General features: G+C 37.7%; 1 protein-coding gene across 7 annotated transcripts in view; it reads right to left on the bottom strand.

The window, feature by feature from the left end:
- Positions 1-20,761, bottom strand: part of arhgap27l (Rho GTPase activating protein 27, like) — a 31,570-nt gene that overhangs the window by 5,926 nt on the left and 4,883 nt on the right. For 3 of the 7 annotated variants that reach the window (XM_081369066.1, XM_081369065.1, XM_081369067.1), the window contains 8 exons: positions 15,860-16,766; positions 5,088-5,561; positions 3,208-3,420; positions 2,603-2,683; positions 2,339-2,452; positions 1,901-1,987; positions 1,504-1,566; positions 1,026-1,093 (listed from right to left, as the gene is read on the bottom strand). In XM_081369066.1, coding sequence (XP_081225192.1) covers positions 1,026-1,093; positions 1,504-1,566; positions 1,901-1,987; positions 2,339-2,452; positions 2,603-2,683; positions 3,208-3,420; positions 5,088-5,561; positions 15,860-16,702 — 1,943 coding nt within the window. In that variant the 5' untranslated portion in view covers positions 16,703-16,766. The remainder of the gene's footprint in view (positions 1-1,025; positions 1,094-1,503; positions 1,567-1,900; positions 1,988-2,338; positions 2,453-2,602; positions 2,684-3,207; positions 3,421-5,087; positions 5,562-15,859; positions 16,767-20,761) is intronic. The other 4 variants (XM_081369069.1, XM_081369068.1, XM_081369071.1 and 1 more) reach the window with 3 other exon arrangements.

Raw genomic sequence — 20,761 nt, 5'->3', positions numbered from 1 at the left:
CGTGCACTTCACACAAACAATAACCGGCAAGGGATACAACAGAACAGGAAGTATAAATACACAAGCAGACTAAACAAGGAACGGCTGACAAGACTTAACTGAATGGAAACCATAGAGGCTAGCGAGAACAGGTGGAGACAAGACAGACCATAATTGTGATCGTGTGTATACTACATTTGACCAGTATTAACGTTTTATTACATATTTGTTCCTGAAATCCACCCTTCTGCTGGGATTAGTATAATCCTGATTGTATTGGATGAAAGGTATCCAATCTTACTAAAAAGTTTTGAACAACACAAACTGATGGTTTGATCCAGATCAAAACCAGGATTGGATTTTGTGATCTAATCTGATTTCAGAAATTTTCTTTTGAACAACCCATTTTTAAGATTTGATCCGATATGATTACTGTCAAACAACTGGGCCCTGAGATCTTAATTAGCTGGTTCAGTTGTGTTTGATCAATGTTGGAGCTGAATTTTGCAGAAAGGTAGATCTCCAAGAAAAGGATTGCCCTAAGGTAAAACATAAAAACTAAGGGTATGTTTACACGACAACAATGTACTAAAGCCGAAAGTTCTTCCTTGTTTTTCGCGTACAGACGACAACGTTGTCAAAAACGATCCCCGTTCACACAGATCCACGAAAACGACTAAAAACGCTGTATTATTCATGCCAGGCCAGTAGTTGGCGATGCCACTTTGTAAAGAAACACTACGCGCCTATAGACTGAACGCGTAATACGCATGCACGCATGTTTTGTAGTTTACATGGAGACAATAACAGTATCGTTACAAAAACTCGCACTTTGAAACCAGTTTTCAAAAGTTTGCGTTTTCAGGCGCCCAAAACACAGTTGTCATGTAAATGAACTAAAAGGTTTTCCATTTTTAGTTGAAAACGGTGTCGTGTAAACGGCCCCTAAACCGATGACTGATTTACATGCTTTTTTTCCATCAATACTTAGGTGAAGTATGACTACTGTTTAACCACAGAAAAAAGCTGTTAATTCAAGGCCCCACCTCAGCCTCTTTCCATTCTCAGCGACTTTGGTCTTGTTGAGAATCCCAGCCTTCTCCAGCGATGACTGCTGAACGCAAAAGACAAGGGGTTGTTTGTCAGATTAAACATTAATAAATCAAACCAAGGACAAACATAAACCATTTGTTCATTATATAAATGACAAGTGAAGTAAACAAGAGCTAGATTTCAGAGCTTAGAGATTTGATGTTAAATTTAGTTTGATGTGAGTGCAACAGTTGTTAAAAAAAGTGTGTGTTAGTTCAGTTCTGTCCGTAGAATGTTTAATGAGTAATGATAGAATAACATGCCACAAAACAACATGATCTACAGTTACTGATGAATGACAAACATTTAAAAGCCAAGCAAGACCATCAGAGAACGAGCAGTGATGTTAGTTTTTGTCTAATGCATGACATGTTAGTTTTGGACCCCAGCGCAGACAACTTAAAAGGCCTAATAAACAAGCTCAGGACGCACATGATGAGAATGTGAATCTGTGCTTTGACTGGACAGGTTTCTCCGCCGTCTTAACTTTTTATCCTTGAGAAAGGAAACAAAATTAGGGGTTCGCACTGAATATTTTTTTATATACAACGTACCTACATTTAAATCAGAACGCTGATAACTAAATCCGCACATCAGAAAATCGTTTACTTGAGACTTAAAAACACTTTACTTTTTATATTAACATGACCTTAAACGACTGGTCAAAATCGGTTTAAGATATTGTATGCAGTTAGAGGAACATGAATTAGAGCAAAATTACAATAAAATTAGAATGAGACTGTTACACATGAATGAGTTTTGGGGAACTAAATGACATGAGTTATTAGCTCCAATGAGAGTTGGAAATAACAGAGGTCACGTTACATACGTAATGCTGCGATTCTGGTGAATTCCCTGTGCTGGATGCATCACTGGCGTTGTCAGAGGCGATCCGCCTGTGTGAGGGGGAAAATTTCTGATGGAGGAAATGAAGAGAAAGAAAAATAAATGAATATTAGGTGGTGGAAAGAGGTGCGGATCGGGTACCAGATGTTTCCTTCCTTCCTGTTGTGGTCCCTGTGATGTCAGCTGCAGAAAATAGCTGAGAAAGAAATGTCGCACACGAGAGAGAGCAGACTTTGAGGGCATCCCTCACACAATTTGATGAAACATTTTGGCTTATGTGTAGCTGTATCTGACTGACCTCTCTAAGGGTTTATAAGTCAGATAAATGTTAACTATTTAAAAAACAAAGGATAAAAAGAGTCAAAGAATTGTGTATATCTTGAAAAGGTCCAGGTAGAGAGTGTCCTGAGCTGACACTCACCAGGTCTTCCTGAGACATGTTGAACAGGGCCGTTAATCTCCAGTTGTTCAAAACAGGTTGAGCATCTTGGTCTATTCCGTTTCCATTCACTGGATGACCGGACGGGGCTGAAGCCTTCACAAAGAGTCAAAAAAGGTCTTATGAGTATATACAGAGTTCAGGGTGAGACATGCATTTGTGAAGAATATAAAATGTTTTCGATTTAACAAAGACAAAATAAATCACAAATACAGAATGACAAATTAAATTAAATCATGCACAGACCTCTGGAAGGGTCCACTGACGTTTAGTCCCCCCTTTTAAGTAGTAAAACAACTTTCCCTTCTCATCCTTTGACTGGATCCACTGCAATTGGGAGACAAATATATTAGTCAGTCATTTTGTGAAACACATTTCTGTTTTCTTTCAGTTTTTATTTTTTAAAGAAGACTTGACCCGGTCACAAAATGATTTGGACTCCAATAAAATGATTTGAGCTTATTTGATGTGGTGATATAGATCAGCTACAGAAGTCTCTGACAAATCTTTTGCAATGTTCAACACATTTCAATTATTTTCCCCATGACTGTCTACCAAATTAGGGCAGAAAATGTGAAGAAGAAAAAAAAATCAGTTTGGAGCTGGTTTGATATATTTGCTATATGTCCTCAATGTGTTGCCATGTGCAGTTGCAGTATCAAGAAGGCACCAAAAGGAGGCCCTAATACACACAAAACATTAGTCATAATTCTGCTATGTTTTTTTTTTTTTACGGTGACAAGCATTAAAACGACAAAGAAAATATATAAATTAAATATAGTTTTTTCACAGTGTGTTTAGTAGCGTATGATCATTGTAGTAATACAATAATTCTGATAAGCCCTCATCACCTGTTCATGAGTGAGTTCATTTGTGTAGACATTTTTTCCATCGGCCCCTACAGAGTGAGTCCAGCCCAGATGGACATCTTTACGTGCGTCCATAACAGCCCTAGGGATGATGGCATGCTTGATTTGGTTCAAATGAAAATCTTTAGGGAGTTGAAGTGATATAAGGGAATCTTCACGCTGATTCGCTAGGTAGTCCTCATCTGGAAGAGGTGGCTGAGGATGCAAAAAATAAAAAAAGATGAACTGACAGACTGATAAATCGATAGACAGATAGACAGACAGACAGACGGACGGACAGACAGACAGAGACGGACGGACGGATAGATAGACAGAATGACAGAAAGACAGATAGATAGACAGAATGACAGAAAGACAGATAGATAGACAGACAGACAGATAGATAGACAGAAAGACAGATAGATAGACAGAAAGACAGACAGACAGACAGACAGACAGACAGACAGACAGACAGACAGACAGACAGACAGACAGACAGACAGACAGACAGACAGACAGACAGACAGACAGACAGACAGACAGACAGACAGACAGACAGACAGACAGACAGACAGACAGACAGACAGACAGACATAGATAGATAGATAGATAGATAGATAGATAGATAGATAGATAGATAGATAGATAGATAGATAGATAGATAGATAGATAGATAGATAGATAGATAGATAGATAGATAGATAGATAGATAGATAGATAGATAGATAGATAGATAGATAGATAGATAGATAGATAGATAGATAGATAGATAGATAGATAGATAGATAGATAGATAGATAGATAGATAGATAGATAGATAGATAGATAGATAGATAGATAGATAGATAGATAGATAGATAGATAGATAGATAGATAGATAGATAGATAGATAGATAGATAGATAGATAGATAGATAGATAGATAGATAGATAGATAGATAGATAGATAGATAGATAGATAGATAGATAGATAGATAGATAGATAGATAGATAGATAGATAGATAGATAGATAGATAGATAGATAGATAGACAGACAGACAGACAGACAGACAGACAGACAGACAGACAGACAGACAGACAGACAGACAGACAGACAGACAGACAGACAGACAGACAGACAGACAGACAGACAGACAGACAGACAGACAGACAGACAGACAGACAGACAGACAGACAGACAGACAGACAGACAGACAGACAGACAGACAGACAGACAGACAGACAGACAGACAGACAGACAGAACTATACATATATAATACTTTAATTGTAATTTAATACTAGACTGTAAAAAATCCAACTTACGTTTTGTATGACAAACTCAGTTTTTAAAGTTTATTCAACTATTTAACATGAAAAAAGTTGAGAAAAGTTCAGATAACTCAAACACGTAAGTTGAGAAAACTCAAAAATGTCCTGCAGCTGGTTGCCTTAAACTTTTAAGTTTTCTCAACTCTTTTTTTTTTGTTTACAGTGTACTTTAATTTAATAATACTTTAAATTGTAATTTATTCCTGAAGCAAAGCTGAATTTTTAGCATCATTACTCCAGTCTTCAATCACATGATCCTTCAGAAATCATTCTAATAAGATGATTTGAAACATTTATGTATTCCCAAGAAACATTTATTGTTATCAATGTTGAAAACAGTTGTGCTGCTTAACATGTTTGTATAAACCGGGATACATTTGATCAGGATTCTTTGATGAATATAAAGTTCAAAAGAACAGCATCTATTGGAAATATAAATATTTTGTAACATTATAAATGTCTAAACTGCCAGTTTTAAAGACATTTTAATTTAATACATCCTTGCTGAATACAAGATTAATTTCTTAATTTTTTTAAACTTTAAAATGGTATTGTAGATAGAGAGATATCTTACCGGTAAATCCGCCTCATTGCCATGACTGTGTGCCATGTCCTTGGATGACGGAGGTGGAGATTGCTCCGGGGCAGTCCAAGAGGTTTGCTTCGAAGCGTGATTATAATAATAATGTCTCCCAGTGGTCTCATCCAAAAGCTTCTCCCAGTCAGAGCCCAGCGAGTGAGCTGAGGATGGGGAGGACACAGGCATGGAGGAGGTCACAGATTCCATACCAGCTCCTGGGTTAGGGCTACGGGGATCAGACCAACTGCTCTCTCCTGTGGAAGGGTGGTAGTAGTACTCCTTACCGCTGTCGTGGTCAGTATGGACCTGCCATCCGGCCGAGCTGGGCGAGTATGCGGAGTCTGGGCCGGGACTGAGGGCGATGCCGGGTGAGGAACAGGTGGAGGCAGAGGAGTTTGAAGGGCGAGGAACGGTCTTCCTCAGGTCAGTAACGTTTGCATACACTGCAGTGGTGGGGTCATTCTCAGTCTGGGGGGAGAGAGGACATGTTTTAGGTATGATGGCTGCTTTTACAAGACTAAATCTCATCTAAAGATGAAAAAATATATATAGTCATCATCTACTGACCTTCATGGTTGCATTACATATTTAAATGAATTGAATTCACTGAATTATAAGGAGATGCCAAAAGCAAAAAATTGAATTTCAGTCAGAAAAATGTTCCATGTACTACTTTGGAAGGTCCAAAATAATGAGTTTAACATAGTTTGACTTTAGTAGCAAAGATTGAAAGCATTACCCTTAACATTTCATTGGACTTTTCTAATTTTGTGGTGTACATAAGCAGTGGAAACCATTTAAAAAGTTAACTGGTAAACTTTTATACAATTGAAACCACATCCCACGGAACACAACACTAACATGACATCATGTCAAAGTGAGGAGTGTATCCAGGGCCTAAAATTAACACTTGCCAAGCACCAGATGTGAGTGCAAATTGACATTGGTGAGTATACTGCATGAAACATTGTGAATCACCAGTTGGTCGGTAACATTTTTATGAATTCTAAATATGCAATGTTGGGAGAACATGAATGACACTTGTGACAGTTGACAGGTCAGTGCTGCATCATCACAGAAGTTTAAGCTTAGCCAATGTAAATATTTAAGTGCAAGAAGACGCAAAAGGGAGCTCAATTCATTACTCGCGCCCTGTTTGGAACGTTTTGTGTGTGCACACATCCGAAGCACCCCTGATGAATTGAGCTTTCTTTCACGTCGTCTTGCGCTTCAAATTCACACAAAAAAAATTGCAAGTATCCTAGTAAACATAGTCAGTTATGTCTTAAGTGAACGTAAACAGTTGAGAAAGACAATGCATGTGTAACAGCATTTTGGATCCTTGCATTGTGCTGCCTTTGCATGATACCATGCTAAACTCGTAAATATGAGTTTCCAAGTTAAAAATTGGACTTGAACGCCCAAGTTGTATTTACTGGGAAGTTCGGGAATAATTGTGATACCCAACAATGGGCGTGCCATAAACTTTAAACATGGTGAAGGGAAGACCGATTGCTGCTGTGACAACAGCTACAATCGCCTTGTCTTGTAATTAAAGTAATGCATACATGTATGAATAATCATTTGAACCATATTGTACACCGAAAATAGCCTGTATTTAACCAAAATTCCAGAATTGTCAGCAAGCTGTCTAGATAGCGTGGTGAATGTTTATATTGTTGTCAATGAATGGGATGCTAAATATTATTTTGGCTTTAATAAAGGGGTGGTTCATTATGATTTCACTTTTCTAACTTTAGTTAGTGTGTAATGTTGCTGTTTGAGCATAAACAACATCTGCACAGTTACAGTGCTCAAAGGTCAAAGCAAAGGGAGATATTTGCTTTTAAAAAAAATAGCTTTTTAAGGACTACAAAAAAAAACGGCTGGTAGGGACTACACAAGCTTCCTCCAGGATTAGTGACATCACTAACCCTAACATTTACATAAACCCCACCCCCTGAACACAATCAAAACAGAATATGCTAATCAATGACTAGAAGATAGCTACACATCAGCTACATAAATTTATCAACTAACCATTCAGAAATGTCCGGTTGCATTCTACATTGTCACTTCTTCTTGAGTCTCTCCATCATTGACTCTGTTGACATCATCTGACTCCAGTTTGAACATAAAAGGCTAAAAGATTTTGAAATTTTCAGTGCATGTCTGTGTAAGGTAAAAGGACACAAGCTGTTTAAGCTCCGCCCTCTGTACCGTGAGCAGCAACTCATTTGCATTTAAAGGAACAGACACAAAACGGTACATTTTTGCTCACCCTCAAAAAGTGACAACTTTAACATGCTGTATAAAAATATCTGTGGGGTATTTTGAGCTAAAACTTCACATACACACTCTGGGGACATCAAAGACATATTTTACATCTTGTGAAAAGGGCATTATACCACCTCTTTAATAAGGTTTTCCCAAAAACAGGCAAGCGTAAACCTGGTCTCCACCATGATTCCAGTTCTTTACGACAACAAAGCACTTGAATGCGACGAGTTCATAATCACGACTTCAGAAGCGGTAAGTAGGAAATTTCTAATAGCACATGAAGGCAGCATTAGTCTTAATGTCTGGTTGTAAAGGTAAATCAAACAACAAAAGACAAGGAAAACAATCACTCACTGCTCCTGACTGAACAACTGTTGCACCTTCAATAAGGATTAAACAGTGTTTATTTATACAGCGAATACTACTCCAGTGTCATTTTACATTTGATTACTTATTAATTCAATGTCTACCTGAAAACTACTGTTACTTGTTTTTAATAATGTTTTTAATTTATATTAGTAGGCTAGTAGTTTTAGCTGTGGTATTGAAATTGTAATAGAGAATTGTGATTTTTCACTGGTATCTAAACTGGTTTCAGTGGTCATAACTGCCTTTTTTTGCAAAATCGGTTTAATGGCCAGTAAAAAATATTTTTGGCCGGTAAATGTTCTTAAGTCACCGTCCATTGGCAGGTGTGGCAAAAAATTAGTTTTAGAACCTGAGTGTATCTGTCTATATCCCGTGCAAGAACTTCCATTATTCATTTCAATAGATCTATCAATAGAAACCTGATGAAAACAAAGAGCTATGGGGAGAAAATCCTGCTGGAACCACTCCCTCGATTCAGGAAAGACACAAAGACGTTTATGTGGAATCAAATATCTCGCCGGCTTTCATCTTTAGGCCTTCACTTTTTCTCCTGTTATGGAGAGCTTCAATCAAACAGAACACGTCTTTGCACTTAAATGAAAAGTTTGACCAAAACATTTTATATTATTCACCTCATCTTGCTTAAAACATTTAGAGTTATAAAAGAATATAGACTAGACTTGTATGGACAATTTAAAGTATGTATACTTGAGAGTCGTAATCATGATTTGTTTGGGGGGAAAAGCAGCCTGGACATTCTGCTATAGCCAACTCCTAAAACTCCAACTTCAAAAAATGGCATCATGTGCATTTGAAACATCATGAGGGGTGAGGATATGACAATTTCAGTTTGAGTTAGAACTATCATTATAGCATGGCTGCATACTTTTGACCCTAACACCTGTGAAACCTCACTTGAATCCACAATGTGAGGTCTGATAAACATCAACAACAGGCCTTCTTAATATAATCCTGTGTTTGTTTAGTCCAAGTGAAAGTTTCTCTGGAAACCATGTCCTTTCAAAATTTGGATGCATCCAGATAATGTGTTTTCCAAAGCACAGCACACTCTCTGGGGAAGGGAAGCCAAGATCAAAACAGAACAACGGGCAGAGGTTTCCGCTGCACGATGGACATTTGAGAAAAGCTTGATACACACATAATGGTGGAGTGTGGACAACGACCAATATAATTGCCAGATACTGTCAAATTAATCATCTCTGTCTCTGTGTGACACCTTGAAGAAGTGTTTATAATGCAGTAAACAGAGGAACTTTTTACCGTTATCATGTTCACTTAAAGTCATGCAATGTGACTGAGTACAATAATTCATGTATTAATCGCTTAATTAACATAGTCATTAAATTGCATGTTAATTTTAAAATAATTTTGTTTTGAAATCATTTTACATGCACGTTAAATTGCTCTCACTGCTTAAAATTTCATATGAACTGCAAAAATAAAGCTGTAAAAAACAAATGCAAGAACAAGCTATGTAACCTTTCTCATTATATTCTCATAGTATTAAAATAAACAGTAAAAATCAATCCGCAAATATCTTATCAAGTGCAAGTAATGGATTTGCATTATCTACAATTCAAATTCTGGTGTTCCATGCAGGCTATATATTGTCATCCAAAATCTCTTTTATGATTTGAAAACAGGAATGACCCAATAACAATTACAATTTATTTATGGGTTTAGTTCAAGACATCAAAACAAAAGTAAATCATTTGACCATGTGTCACCTCTTCTCAAGCAGTAACAAACTTTGAGAAGAATATCTTTATCTGGTAAACAACAGCTTCTTTTAAGCAAACAATATAGTCTCACAAGCACTGACGTAATCACCATATCCTGCATATCTAACACAGCAATCCCACAAAACCCATCAGCTTCACAATGCTACCTTGTGTTTACCGCTTACCTTACGAAACCTCAGAAAGGTCTGCAGTCTGGGCATAAGCGTATGGCAAGCCTTACGGATCACCTCTTTCACTTCCATCCGAATGGTTATCAAAATAAAATTCCTCTCAGAAAAAAAGGAACCTCAAATCTCAATAAACGGAGCAATTCCAGCAGGGTCCTGTCACCATTGGTGCTCGGGCCCTAATTACTGTGTTCAGACCACATATGAAAGGAGCGAGAGTTTCAAAACACCACAAAATCTGGAAACGTTTTTCCGCCGAACTACAGCTCAGCATTATCAGCAGGTATACAGCGAGCAGAGATTCACAGAAATTGTGAATTAACATCAGGCTTTAGGGGAAGGGCACATCAGATTATTTGACAGGAAAGCTAAAGGGGATCTCCTGAGGGTCCAACACGCATGTCTGAGTGCACATACAAACACAGAAAGCTCAAATGGGAACACAAACTAACTGCTGTGGGTGGAGGGACTATCATTTCCTCTTGAGGTGGAGTAATGCTAATTAAAATAAACAAACAGTCATATAGGCTCAGTAAACATCCTGCGATCTGTCAAAAGGTTACATGGACAACAATCAACCGTTTGAAGTAAAACCAAAGCTATAAATGCAGATTTAACGTTTTAACGTTTCAAGTACGCTTTAGTGTATGCAAAGCCCCGTCATTCCAATAGGGGAAGTAGTGCTTGCAAACTGAAATCACAACTTTAGTCTCTCCCATTACTTCCTCTTTCCTATGTGCAAAAAACTGAGTGAGACAGACTTCTGGTGTAATCAAATCAAGCGGTAAGAGATCACAGGCTGTGTTTTGTCATTCAAATAAAACCTCAAAAGCCTGATTTCACTTTAAACATGGCTCTGTGGATCTGTATCAGCATTGCAATCAGAATCATCCAGTTAACAAACAGTGAGAACAGGCCAGATTTAACTCAACTCACAAACTATTACTACTGTTCATATTTTAGGGATGTTTTTAAACCCCTAAGTCAAGGTACGGACATGATCTAAAATTGTTTGGCTTGAGGAGAGGTGGTATAACTTATCTATTGTCCAAAAATATCATGGGCTTACACTGAATGAGGGATCTGAGCAATATCTGTGATAGTGTGGTTTGATGTTTTGCACAGGCAAGCAATATACTAGTTTTATTCAGAGAAAAATAGTCTACTAGCATTGGTGTCAAGGAAACTGAATTTGGGTTTGTTTGTTAGTTTTTGTGCCATCTCGTTTTGACTTCACACTGACACACACAGGCCAATAAAGTGTGTTCAAGGGGGACTACAGTCCACACTAACTGTTACTGCATTACAGTTGTGTTGTTTACATTCATGTTTTAGAGGAAAAAACTAATCTGTAATAACTAACACTGATTTTTGTTTAAATCCCTCAGGTTACAGGTAAACATATTTCATTTCCATGAACTATTGTCAACATATAGTACACTGCTGAAAATCAATGTTCACTAAGTAGGATGTTTGGTTAATCATTTATGTTTCCTAAAGTCTCAGAATAGTCTTATGACGTGACATTCCAGCAGTTCTTCCTTTTGCAACAAAACAATAACAGAAACCAGGAATCAAACAAAGTCCATATCTATTAAACTGCTGATCACTTAGGTCTTACTAAAAGCAAACCTAAATATGAATAAAAGTAATGGAATTCATGCCAAACCAGATGACACAACTATTAGTCACAAAAAAAAAATTATCACGTGGACACTGATTCATTAGGTCAGATAAATTTGTGAGTGGTGACTCCCTGTCAAAGTTTAAACGCAGGTAAATAATAATTATCTAAAGTTTTGAGGACACAAAGGTAAACTTAATAACATTTGCATACATCTGAGAATTTTTGGCTTAGTCATGTTGTAACTGCATTCATTTCCAAAAGAGGCAGCAACTTCTGAGTAAACCCCCAAAAAAGGGCTTTAAATAAACAATCTGCACAAATATTATCAATCAATGAAATCCTGATTTACAGCTTATCACTGCAGTTCAGAGAGAAAGTAGCCTTATCTGCTCATAATAGCTCCACTCAAGCGAGAAGGCAAAACAGGACGGTCAATGAGTTTGTGTGTGTAAGTGTGAGAGACAAAAAGAAATGACCGAGCTGAGGGAAAAGACGCAATAATTCTCAAAGAAAAAAATATAAAAAAGAAAACACAAGAAAGAGAAAATAGTTTTTTTTTAGCTTCAGAGCGTGCACACCACAACAAGCTGCTCTTTTATGCTGGCTGTTGTTGAGTCACCTTAAAGGTAAAGCACACCACTAACTGGGGTATACAAAAGCTCTCAAGCTTTTTTGCAATCATTTTAGATAAATACTACAGCTTTCTTTTAAATATCAATATTATGTAGGCCCACAGGTTTAAACCAAACTAATAATTTTAACCTGGAAATAGACAGTTTTAGTATTTACATTAATCAGTGATGAATAATGATAATTGATTATCCTATCTGATAAAAATAAATAAATAAATAAATAAATAAAACATTATATAAATACACTGACACAGCATGGTAATCATTTAACAGCAATATGTCCACGTTCATAGTAAAACAAGGCGTGGACCTAAAGTCCACTTTTTATTTTTATCCGTAAATTTCCAATTGAAAAAATAAAATAAAAAAGGTATTAGGGCATAGGCTGCATACAACAATGTACTGTGAAAAGCACAACACAAACAAAAACTGACAATATCCCAAAGGTTATACACAAGCTCCAGTGGAGTCTCGCGAACGCTCGGTATGACTTACAATCAACGAAGCCGTCTACAAACCGCGCGAATCAGTTAAGTTCTACCTTATAGTATTAGGTATAATAATACCTGTATTTGATTCGGACGTTTTCGATGAATCTCACCTGTTTCTCCAAGCAGAGAGTCAAGTCCGCCTCCCTGGAGCCAGCGGCGCCCGTGCAGGTAAACTACCACACAACAAGTTTAAGGGAGCGTCGAGTCGACCCACCTTCGTTTTTAACTCTTTCTCTACCACACTTACAGCGTTTTACACGGGCAGATACGAATAATAGCCTACTTGCGGTGTAAAACGAAAGTGGTATATCCTTTAGCCTATACGTTTATTCCCACATTTAGCTCTTCGCAGTTTACCGGCCATCTGTCACGTTCAGGGTCAGAGGAGAGGACACGGTTTGCTGGGGCTTCACAGTGCCTGAGGTGTGGGTTAGGGTGTATCTTAACTTGTTTGGGTTTTAAGCAGTAAAATGACATTTGGAGGCCTTCAGGAAGAACTCCTCCTTTGTTTTGTAAACGTTCTGGTGGCTGAGGGGCATTTTAGGAGGAATGGACCAGCTGTTCTCATGGTTGTTGCCATAGACAAATAATAGAATTGCCTAGCCTAGCTACACATAGCTAATAGCAGTAAAAGTGAGCCTATAGTGATTACAAATGTATGTGTATTCCTCAATACCTGAAATGAGCTCATGGACATTCTTAAAATATGGTGACAACCATGTACCTTGACTTTGCAGTCATTAAAGAGACATTTTAAGTGTTTAACATAATCCACCTTATTTTTCTGGTATTTGTAATTGTAATGTGTCTGGCTTTCTGTGTCATTTGCTTTCAAGTTATTTACAAAACAGCTCATTGTGCTGTTTGATATTGCAAATGGTATTTCTTACCGTATTATTTTAATATAGGCCTATGTCTTCATTATAAACATGCTGGTTTGTAGCACAAACAGTTTTACAGTTTACTTTGATGTATTCTTCTCGTTATTTTCCTATAGCAGCTAATAAATCAAAAGTCTTGCACATTCACAGAAAACACCTTACTTCTACGTTGAAAAATAAGGTGGATAGAAGCATGAAGTCATCTGAGGACCTTCAGAACCGAAGCTTCACACAGTACTGGTTTTGTGTGAAACATTCGTCATGTACACTGATGTAGACAGACTAACAATGGCTTTGAAACCTGATACAGGTGCACTGAGAGCTCCACTCCCGCTGTGCCTCTCCCCTTCTTTCCAAACAAATTCCAAGCTATTCCCAAACAAGAATGGAACCGACACTCACTGAATTCATTTATTTCTTGTGATATTTAATGAAAGGACAAAAAAAGATGTGGGGAAAAAAGTGCACTTTGTTGGCACTCAAATTCTTTGGAATGAGGTAAAGTTCAGAGAAACTGAGAACATGAAAGTGAACTTTCCCTGGAATTTTGTAAAAATGCTTTGTGGTGAAACTGAAATGAATATGAACATTTATATTCATCTTAGAAAGTTATTTCTTTAAAAAGTAAGCCAAAAGCCTCTCTCTTTCGCTCTCACTCTCTCACTCACTCACTCACTCTCTCTCTCTCTCTCTCTATCTCCTCCCTCCTAGTTTCACTGTTTCAGTGGCTTTGATAAAGTTATTTGATTACCAAAGTAACAGAGAATAAGACAATGAGAACAAAAACCTTTCTCTTTCATACTCAGTCTTTATCTCTCTCTCTCCCTGCCTTGCTTTTTTGCCAAATTTCAGTGATCTTCAGGATCATTTACTGTTTTTGAAACGGAGAAGCTGAAAGCATCTGTGCTAACAATAGTAACCTTGCAGCTACAACACCAAGCCTGACTCAGATCCCAAGATCTCAGCAGATGAACATGTTCCCTTTAAAATACAAAAAGCTAAATTATACTTTTTTTTACTGTACTGTTAGGAATATTGTCTAATAAAATATTAGGAATATTGTCTCATTATATTTCAGGTATGATTTTGACTGAAAACATTACCTGCTAGAAGTGAGATGCCTCACTACATAAAATAAAACCTAACCCTGTTGTGACATGCCCTGTAGCTCAACTGAACTCAAAACTCTAAAATTTGTTCACGAACATTAAAAAAAAAAGGGATGGGTGCCCGTACAACCTGTAAAGAGACACGAAGTGCATTACATAGTGAATGCGAAAAGAAAAAGAAAATGAATTTGGAATGTTTTCTTCGGATACAGTTAGTCAGATAACAGGGTCTGGACTATCATTGGATAGGCTATTGTTATGCACACATGATGCATGATGGCATAAGATTTTATTGGATGAGAATGTCAATAGATTGTCTTTCAAATGGTAAAACTTAGAAGCTTTACTTCACTATATCCATCCCTCGCTATAGGAAAGGCTGTAATATCCTGTTCTGATGTCATATAGGAAGGCCTTATTGTGAAGCAGCTCTCCTTTATTTCCCGTTGTTTTCTGTGCTTTATTTCATCTGGCTCCAAAACAGCTGAGTAACTACTTCTTTAGTGGAAAAAATGTCTCATTGATGGTGACTTGATCGTATCAAGATCATGGCTGTCTCAATGTTCTGTATGATTTGGGGTAATGCTGAAACTGTACTGTACACTTAATGTTAGCATCCTTGAGCTTGGAAAAGGTGCTATATAAATTAAACTTATTATTATTATTATTATTATTATTATTATTATTAGTATTATTATCATTCAAAACTCGATTCTTAACGGGAAAAAAACATGTACTAAACTTTATGCAGCATGCCAACATCGCCTCCTTGTGGCCCACTTTGATAACATCGCCAAACATTTCCTTTGACATAGCCTACTTTCTGTTCTACTGCTTTTCCTCATATGGATTTATGCTCTGTTGCTTAACAATCCAGAAATACTCTATTTGTCAAAAATACAAAGTTTAAAGGGCAAAAGTCATCATGTAATCAAATACAACACTTATTTTGTTCTACAATAGAAACGCATCAAAAATATATGTAATATGAAGATACTCCATTTAAGCTAACTTTTTTCTCTTAGAAAGATAAAAAACAGAAACTTGAATAACATTATAGTATATGTGAAAGGCAATGCTGTCAATGTCCTCAAAGGATTGTTCACATTTTTCAAATCTACCAGTACAGAAATAGGTCAGTGTTATTTAAGTAACTGTCAAAAGTGAAATTTTGAAAAGGAAACCAATGCCACAAGAGGATTCTTGTGAAACCATGCATTCTTATTTCTATTTACTAGCGCAATAAAGGCTGTTACCTGCATGGCATATATGGTCTTCAAACTTTTTTTAACTTTACGTTAATATGACTTAATTTAAAATGACACTTATTGCAGTTATATTCTGTTTCCTCAATTTAAATTCTGGAAAGGAATAAAAATCTAAAATGCATTATCAATTCAATTCTGAATGGGGCACAACACTTAAAAACAAACAGTTAAAATTTTACCTTTATTGTTGGAGGTGAGCATGAAGAGTTGGTCTGAGGGTTTGGCAATCCATCAGGTGCTTTCTCAGTCAGTGACAACAGGTCTAGATTGAGGTCCGATATGGATTCATAAATATTCTCAGAGTCTGGTGATGGCAGTGGTTCTGAGCTGGAACTTTCACTTTCAGGCTCTATTGGGGATTCCAGCTCTGGAGACTTCCTGTGAGGCCTGGTCTCATTTAGGTTCTTGATGACAGGGAGCTCCACAGGTTTGGCAGGGGTAGGTCTATGGAGGGGGTCGGCTGGGCTGAAGCTGGGAACTCTGAACTTATCAGTCACTGCTTCAGCTGGAGCAGTGCGAGAGCCGAACAGCAGATTGGTAGCTTGACTCATCCTCTTCTTCTGCTGTGAAGAATCTGAGGCAGAAACCGTGTTCAGGGAGAGGAGAGAATCTGAAGGTCTGCCATGTTTGTAAGAAGGGGGCTCATGCAAATCCAAAGGAACACCAAATGTCGACATGCGGTTTTCTGTCTTGTAATTCCCTTTGGAGCGAAGTTTAATTGTCACCTCATCTGGTTTGCGTATCTCTGTGAGGTCAGGCACCGCAGGCCTCACGTCAGGGGCTGGAGGCTCTCTTAAGTCCAGAGGTGAAGGGATGTTGGGTGGAAGCTCTTTTACATAATTAGCAGGGATGTAAAATGGCTTGGCTCGTTCATCTTTGCGCACATGCCACCAATGATCGTTTGTTTTGTCCAGGAGGATGTAGCGCTCGTTGGGTTTAATGGACACCATGTGGCCATCCCGGCCCTCATATTCATATTCAAACTCCACCAATACTAGGCCCACACTGTGTAAGGACGTCATCTTTCCCGTCTCACCTTACCCTTTAAGGGAATCAAGCTGGAATCAAGGCTCAGGAAAGGCCCTCCTGTGGGTAGAAAACAAATGAGAGGATTATAAAAAGCAGTTTGAGCACAAGACACAGATCTCATATCTGAGTCATAAGCAAAGAGCACATGCTCTACAAGTGTAAAAACAACAGCACTTTGGCTGAACTTTCTACTGGTCCAGCTGTTCAGGAATTGCCCAACAAGCCTGAATGAGATAGATCATACTACTCCTTACCCCATTTTTTTTTTTAACTGCAATAGGTAACAATAACAAGGTGCCGTCACTACAAATTCTGCAATGCATTCCGCAGTAAACGCAAGCACAGTATTTCATTTTATCACACAGGACCACATTCCAAGAGCTCTTGATCATTTTAAGCTGACAGTGGAGATCTCTAAACTACTCCTTTTGTCAACAGCTGGTGTTTAACTTAAGAGGATTTAAGGCAGGCAACTGTGAGATAGTGCTCTGATATGGACCAGTAACTGAGGTTAAATGCCATCGTTCTGATCAATGACCTGAAGCAATCAATCTAGTGTGGCATCCACAGCCACTCAAGTAAGATTAGAGCACCCCCTTTTTTGCAATGCTCTTGTAGTTTAATTAAACAGGATAAGATTGTAGAAAATTGCACTATTACTAATACTAATCAGGGCTGCATTTCCAAAAAGCATCGTAAGAGTAAGTAGATTGTAGAACCATTGCCACCAATGGTCTCTAATATGATCAACTTAGCTCACAATGCTTTTGAGAAACGCAGCCCAGATCATTCGGATTACTATATACTGTGTGTGTGTATATATATATATATATATATATATATATATATATATATATATATATATATATATATATATATATACAGTGGCGTAACTTTGTTTTAAAAAGTGGGTGGGACGCTTTTTTTTAAACGGGGGGGGGGGGGGTTATGAATGCTGAATCATAAATCGATGTATGTACAATAACATTACGATGTCCAGCAATCGATTGAAATAGTGCATGGGTTTAATTTGTCATATAATGAGGTTTGATATGTTGGTGTGAGTAAATCCATAACATAAACGTGTATATTGAAATGGTCCAGTGGTAGAATTTTTGCCAAGCGTGTCAGAGGTTGTGGGTTCTAATCCACACTCGTATAGTTTTTTTTTTTTTTCTCTTCTCATTAAAACCGATTATGTTTATCAGTGGTTGTATATCAGGCAAGCGTTTGTATGCATTTTGTTTGGTAATTTCACCGGAACGAATAGAGAGTATCCACAACGGATTGAAGCGCGCGTCCGAGTGAAGACTGTGCGCGAGCCACAAGAGAATACAGTATCAGCGCCACTGATCGCAGCGGCAACGAGCACTTTGACCACTTGATTTCAAAAACAACACATTTCAGCGGTAGATCGCCTCTTACAAACGAACTAAATGAATGCTCTGCTAGTTAACTGGAGATGTTTTATTTATTTGTATTGGTACATTCGTGCCGCGAGATGTTTCAGAAGTGGTGGGGACAATATCGACCTTAGCAAAAAGTGGTGGGGACATGTCCCACCCATCCAACCCGCAAATTACGCCTATGTATATATATATATATATATATATATATATATATATATATATATATATATATATATATATATATATACACACTCACCTAAAGGATTATTAGGAACACCTGTTCAATTTCTCATTTATGCAATTATTTAATCAACCAATCACATGGCAGTTAGTCAAGACGATCTCCTGAACTGAACTCTTCCAAACTGAATGGGAAAGAAAGGTGATTTAAGCAATTTTGAGCGTGGCATGGTTGTTGGTGCCAGACGGGCCGGTCTGAGTATTTCACAATCTGCTCAGTTACTTGGATTTTCACGCACAACCATTTCTAGGGTTTACAAAGAATGGTGTGAAAAGGGAAAAACATCCAGTATGCGGCAGTCCTGTGGGCGAAAATGCCTTGTTGATGCTAGAGGTCAGAGGAGAATGGGCCAACTGATTCAAGCTGATAGAAGAGCAACTTTGACTGAAATAACCACTCGTTACAACTGAGGTATGCAGCAAAGCATTTGTGAAGCCACAACACGCACAACCTTGAGGCGGATGGGCTACAACAGCAGAAGACCCCACTGGGTACCACTCATCTCCACTACAAATAGGAAAAAGAGGCTACAATTTGCACAAGCTCACCAAAATTGGACAGTTGAAGACTGGAAAAATGTTGCCTGGTCTGATGAGTCTCGATTTCTGTTGAGACATTCAGATGGTAGAGTCAGAATTTGGTGTAAACAGAATGAGAACATGGATCCATCATGCCTTGTTACCACTGTGCAGGCTGGTGGTGGAGGTGTAATGGTGTGGGGGGGATGTTTTCTTGGCACACTTTAGGCCCCTTAGTGCCAATTGGGCATCGTTTAAATGCCACGGCCTACCTGAGCATTGTTTCTGACCATGTCCATCCCTTTATGACCACCATGTACCCATCCTCTGATGGCTACTTCCAGCAGGATAATGCATGTCACAAAGCTCGAATCGTTTCAAATTGGTTTCTTGAACATGACAATGAGTTCACTGTACTAAAATGGCCCCCACAGTCACCAGATCTCAACCCAATAGAGCATCTTTGGGATGTGGTGGAACGGGAGCTTCGTGCCCTGGATGTGCATCACACAAATCTCCATCAACTGCAAGATGCTATCCTATCAATATGGGCCAACATTTCTAAAGAATGCTTTCAGCACCTTGTTGAATCAATGGCACTTAGAATTAAGGCAGTTCTGAAGGCGAAAGGGGGTCAAACACAGTATTAGTATGAGTTACTAGTATTAGTATGAGGTACTTTAGGTGAGTGTATATATATATATATATATATGTATAATGTATGTATATATATATATATATATATATATATATATATATATATATATATATATATATACATTTGAAGTGGATCAGAACCTTTCATCAACCTTTCAAAACAATACCCGTTCTTGTCAGGACAACTTTGATGAACTTTTTTAAACCACTCTTTTCATACTACTGTATATATATATGTTTATAAAATTATATTGATTGACAGTTCATTTTGTTTACTTAGTCCTCAAAGAGATTCACCCTTGACGCATCCGTGGTTTAATGTTTGCTAAGCATCCTCTATCGCTTGTTAATCTTTTGTATGTGGTTTGACTACTGCCTGTAAAGGAAAGGAAGTTGACTATTATACGAGGACAGATAACAGCATAGTGTCACTAGTCAAGGTGCTATTTTGATTGAGCTGCCAGCAAATTATGTAGAAATTCATCTGAGACATTAAGGTTGACAAAGGGAAATGATGTCATTGTCATTCTAAGAAACACTGGCTACCTTTACATGCACAACTTTTGTTTCAATCGGAACGAATGAATGCTAAACGTGATCAGGTTGATGTGGGCATTTATATGTCACAAGTTTCAAATCGGTATATAATTGTTTACATGCGCACACTGCACAAATATACAGAGTTTCCTGCTGTTTGCGCATAACTATTCTCCTACATTGGTTCTGGAAGCTTACACTGCTATTTTGAACCAATAATTGGAACAAAAGGCAGTTGAAGGATGACGTGTATAATTCAAATATTTATCTGGCTCCAATATAATTAATCTGACTCCATTAAAGTTGTTGTTATTCTTTAACCTCTTATTCTTTAAAGGTCTTTCTTAGAACTGATAGGAAAACTTAGGATTTAACCTGAATGTTTAGATAACGAAAGTTATAACCACTTTGCTTTCAGCATAATCAGTGATAAAAGGAAAGAATCTCAAAGCCTTTAAAGCAGGCAAAGTTATTTATTAAGTTATATTTAAATATACAGACAGTAGAATGGAACAACATACTGTATAGAAACTTAGTTGTAACAAATAATGTACTGTTGTGCATAAGAGGCCATAAAAGCCTTTCTTGTAGTATGAGGTTAAGCACCGTTGTGCGGGAGTGGTAGGGTTAAAGCCTTTCTCCAAGATCAACAGTTACCTTTCCTTCTTATACCCTGAGCAAAGCATTGTT

This window comes from Scardinius erythrophthalmus (assembly GCF_964197995.2).
Source record: "Scardinius erythrophthalmus genome assembly, chromosome: 1".
In the NCBI taxonomy this organism is placed as follows: domain Eukaryota; kingdom Metazoa; phylum Chordata; class Actinopteri; order Cypriniformes; family Leuciscidae; genus Scardinius; species Scardinius erythrophthalmus.
This window is presented reverse-complemented; position numbering and strand designations above follow the sequence as displayed.